This window comes from Gracilinanus agilis, chromosome 6, assembly GCF_016433145.1.
Source record: "Gracilinanus agilis isolate LMUSP501 chromosome 6, AgileGrace, whole genome shotgun sequence".
NCBI lineage: Eukaryota > Metazoa > Chordata > Mammalia > Didelphimorphia > Didelphidae > Gracilinanus > Gracilinanus agilis.
This window is the reverse complement of record NC_058135.1, coordinates 291738200-291742568: the sequence shown is the minus strand read 5'-3', so window position 1 is coordinate 291742568 and position 4369 is coordinate 291738200. Positions and strand designations below refer to the sequence as shown.

General features: G+C 55.5%; 1 protein-coding gene across 1 annotated transcript in view; it reads right to left on the bottom strand.

Annotated features, from left to right (window-relative positions):
* ACY3 (aminoacylase 3) overlaps positions 1–4369 on the bottom strand; it is a 9291-nt gene that overhangs the window by 3699 nt on the left and 1223 nt on the right. Inside the window, exons 3-5 of the mRNA XM_044680919.1 lie at positions 3930–4008; positions 2941–3048; positions 1524–1633 (exon numbers count right to left, since the gene is read on the bottom strand). Of these exons, the coding sequence (XP_044536854.1) occupies positions 1524–1633; positions 2941–3048; positions 3930–4008 (297 nt within the window). The remainder of the gene's footprint in view (positions 1–1523; positions 1634–2940; positions 3049–3929; positions 4009–4369) is intronic.

Genomic DNA, 4369 nt, shown 5'->3' with positions numbered 1-4369 from the left:
AGAAAGAAAGAGAAAGAGAGAAAGGAAGGAAGACAGGAAAGAGAGAAGGAAGAGAAAGGAAGGAAGGAAGAGAAGGAAGAAAGAAGAAAAAGAAAGAATTTAAGAAAGAAAATTAAAAGAGAAGGAAGAGAAAAAGAAAGAAAGGGAGGGAGGGAGGAAGAAAGGAAAGAAGGAAGGAAGATAGGAAGATAGAAAAAAGAGAAAGAAAAAAGAACACTAAAGAGGGTTAGGAATAGGGAACCCCACTGAGGACACACTGTGGGAGCTTAGGGAAGACCTCTAACCCTCCCTGAGTCTTGGTTTTCTTTTGCATAAATGAACAGAGATGACGGGGTGATTTCACCCACGTTGGGAATTCCCTGGTGGGAATCTAAATCAAATCAGCCCCTTCTCTGACACTAGTCTGAGAGTTGCTGGGAACACAGAGGCGTAAGTGACTTGCCCAGGGTCACATAGCTCTTGGTGTCAGTGGCAGGACCAAGCTCATGTTCTGCTGGCTCTGAGATCAGCTCTCTCCCCACTGCACCGCACTGTCTGTCTTCTGTGAAACTGGGATAATAAGGACTGCCCAGCCTGCCTGGTGGAGGCTGATTACAGGCTCTGCTGAGTGTTTGTCCTGGGTATGGGGGCCCATGAAGCCCTCTGCTAGTGTGTTCTGGTAAACTATAAGAATGAATGAGTACGTTTGACAGAATTGAAAGTTCTTCCGTTCTCTAACGGGTCCCTCTAGTAGCTCTCTGTGCTGTGAGCTGTGTGTGCCCGCGGTCAGGCTGGCTGGTCGGGTGGCTCCATCTCCAGACTGGCCTGAGGGGCCTGAATTAGAGTTATGGCTATACAGTGATTCTTAGTGATCTTCAGCTCTCTTAATGGAGCTAGAGATGTGCTTTATTCTGTTAAAAAGGAAAAGATGACAGCCTCATCTTACCATGTCTTCTGCTCAAAAGTCTTTATGGGGCAGCAGGTGATTACTTCCAAGCTGTGACCCAGGGCAAGTCACTTTACCCCAGATGTCTAGCCCTTACCACTCTTCTGCTTAGAACTGATACTGGGAGCAGCTGGGTGGCTCAGTGGATGGAGAGCCAGGCCTAGAAATGGAAGATCCTGGGTTCAAATCTGGCCTTGGACACGTCCTAGCTGGGTGACCCTGGGCAAGTCACTTCACCCCTATTGCTTAGCCCTGACTGCTCTTCTGCCTTGGAACCAATATACAGTATTGATTGAGAGAGAGAGAGAGAGGGAGAGGGAGAGGGAGAGGGAGAGAGAGGAATACTGGATAGAGAGCCAACCTTAGAGCCAGAAAGACCTGGGTTCACATCTTGTATGTGACATTTACTGGCTGGGTGACCCTAAGAAAGAAGATGAGGAAGACTGCTGTGGAGTACTCAGAGGGAAGGATTGGAAAAAGGCTGGAGAGGCAACAAGGGGCCAAGTTGGCAAACAGAAGACACTTTGGCAGCCTCAGCGGGCCCTGGATATTCCTTCAGAGCCCTGAGGGAAGCTCCCTGGCCTCATGGAGAACTCACCTGGAGCTTGGGATGGACAAAGCCCAGCAATTCCCCACCAGGAGCCCGAGGAAAATCCACGGACCCCGCGGTCTTATAAGCCACAATGTCAAAAGCAGGGAAGGAGGTACCTGATGGGGAAGGAGAAGGGAAAACCCAAAATTAGAACTAGAGAGGACCTCAGGGAACTTGTTGTCCAACCCTCTTGTGTAACAGATGGGGCGATGGAGGCAAGAGCTAGATAGCGGCAGAGCCTGGATCTTGAACATAGGTTAGGGCTAGCTAATGGGAGTTCCGTGACTCAGAGTCACACAGCGAGGGAGTGTCTGAGGCCAGAAGTGAAGCCAGGACCGCCTGTCTATAAGCCTGGTCCCCTTTCGGTGGCCTTTCCATTAGATTTGGGGAGGGTCAGAGGCTGTAGAATCTGGCAGCTTACAGCCCTGCCTCATGGGTCTAAATATGTAGGTTTATTTTGCATGCAGGCGGCCAAGTCATACATTATATTGGATGCTCCTTGAGGGCAAGATTCCTGTTGAAGCTTTTCTATACACCCACGGCTTAGCACAGGGCTCTCCATGAACCAGGATAATCAGCATTTGCTGCATGACTTACTGAGTGGATGGATGGATGGATGAATGGATGGAGGGAAAGAAGGAAGGAAGGAAGGAAGGATGGATGAAAGGATGGATGAATAGATGAATGGATTGATGGAAGGAAGGATGGAAGCAACAATGGAAGGATGGATAGATGGATGGAAGGAAGGATGGATGGATGAATGGAAGGATGGATGGATGGATAGATAAATGTGTGGATGGATGGAAGGAAGGATGGATGGATGGAAGGAAGGATGGATGGATGGATAGATAAATGTGTGGATGGATAGATGGATGGATGGATGGAAGGATGGATGGAAGGATGGATGGATAGATAAATGTGTGGATGGATGGATGGATGGATGGATGGATGGATGGATGGATGGAAGGATGGATGGATGGATAGATAAATGTGTGGATGGATGGATGGATGGATGGATGAACAAAAGGATGATAAGCTCCCATCCCCATCTCCAAGGCCTACCTGCTCTCTGCAGCCCAAGTTCTGTCCTACAGGGGTGGAGGGGGGAGATGATCCTTGGGCTGAATGGTGGAGCTTCCTTCATCCTCCCACCCCCCCAGCACTGGCTCATCTCTCCCTCCTGCTGCCCTCCAGGACAGATTCCTGTCCTGGCAAATGGTGGGGGGGTGATAAGGGGCACAGGGGTTGGAGCCGGCAGACCCGTCTAGGCCTTTCTGAGAGAAGGTAAAAGATAAGCCCAGACCTTCCTCTGTCACAGCTTCCAGCCTGGAGAGAGAGCAGAGGGAGCAGCCGGGCCCCCAGAGGGACCGAGGGGACAAGAGAGGGTTGAGGATCCTGCGGGGAGGGGGAGCGTAGCACCCACCCTGGTTGAAGAGGTCAATGAAGTCCAGACCATGAGCCAGCAGGGATCTCATCTGAGATGTGATATCAGCTCGAAGCACCCCATGTGGCTGGGGCCCCACTTCCAGGCCTGGGGGAGAGAGGCTGCTAATTCACAGGAGAGGAGGGCATAAATCCATCCATCGCCACCGCCCATAGGCCCTGAGCCCCTGAGGCAGGGGCCCCGTAGAGAGCTCCCTCCAGCATTCGGAGCCCTCGTCCCTCTGGAGACAGGAAGCTCCCCTGCCAAGCTCAGCTTCTTTCCCAGCTCGGCTAAAATGCCACCTCCTCCAAGAAGCCCTCCCGGCCCCATCTTCCCCCTCCAGGCCTTCCTCTCCATTTTGCATTCGACTTTCGGGGCCCTGTTGTACCCCCAGCGCAGAGCAGAAGCTCCCGGAGGGCAGAGGCTCGCTGCTGCCTCCGTGTCTCCAGCACAGAGCTCGGCCGCTGGGCCTGGCAAAGACTCGGCGAGCGGGTCTGGGCACGGTGGGGGAGGCCTTCCATCCCACGACCATTTCTGGTTTTCTCCGTTCAGACTCACAGGCGCCCTGACGCACAGGGGTGCCGTGACCCCGTTTCTACAGAGGAGGACGCTGAGGCTCGAAGGGGCCCCCTGCCCCCCCCGCCCACCCCTCGGGCCTCCCTTCTGCCAAAGGTCTAAAGTTGGGGCTGATAAACCGTATGGCCTTGGGCCAGTCCCTTCCCTGGCTTAGGCCTGTGTTTTCCTCTGTAGAAGGAGCGGGTTGGACCGACGGGCCTCGGAGGTTCCTTTCAGCTCCAGAGCGACGACCGCCTTCCCGCAGCTCTCGGGCCGCCATCTCGCTGCCTCTCCCGGGGACGTCCCTGCCTCCCTTCCCACAAGGGCGGCCCTCCTCGTCCCCCCGCAGGAATAAAGGCCCCTGGAATCCGCCCCCCAAACGCAGCCCGAGGAGCCCCGTCCTGCTCGCCTTCCTCCCGGCCGCCCTGCCATACCGAGGCCATTCTTGGACACGGACGAGACAAAGATGTCGCCTCCGTGGAGATAGACCCGACACGGGACCCGACTGTGTTTCTGCAGGAAGAAGGGGCAGAAGTGAGGCGGCCCTCTGGGGCCCCGCGCAGAGCCGAGGGCCGGACGTCCGGCCGCGTCCCAGGGCCGGCCTCTGCCTTTTCCTCCACCAAAGGGGACGGCGCGCGGCCTTCTCCCTCGTCCGGAGCCCAGAGGCTTCCCAGGAACAACGTGGGGAGTCGGGGGCCCCGGGGGGGGGGTCACGGGCGCTCGTAATTGTTTGTTGGGGAAGAAGTGACGGGACGAAGGACTCGGCCGGGTCCGGGTTCTTCTCGCCCCACGGAAGGCGGGGGACGGAAGGAGGGCGGGGAGGATGGAGACTTTGGGGTCACGGGGCTGGGGGCCCCCGATGGACGAGGGGCTG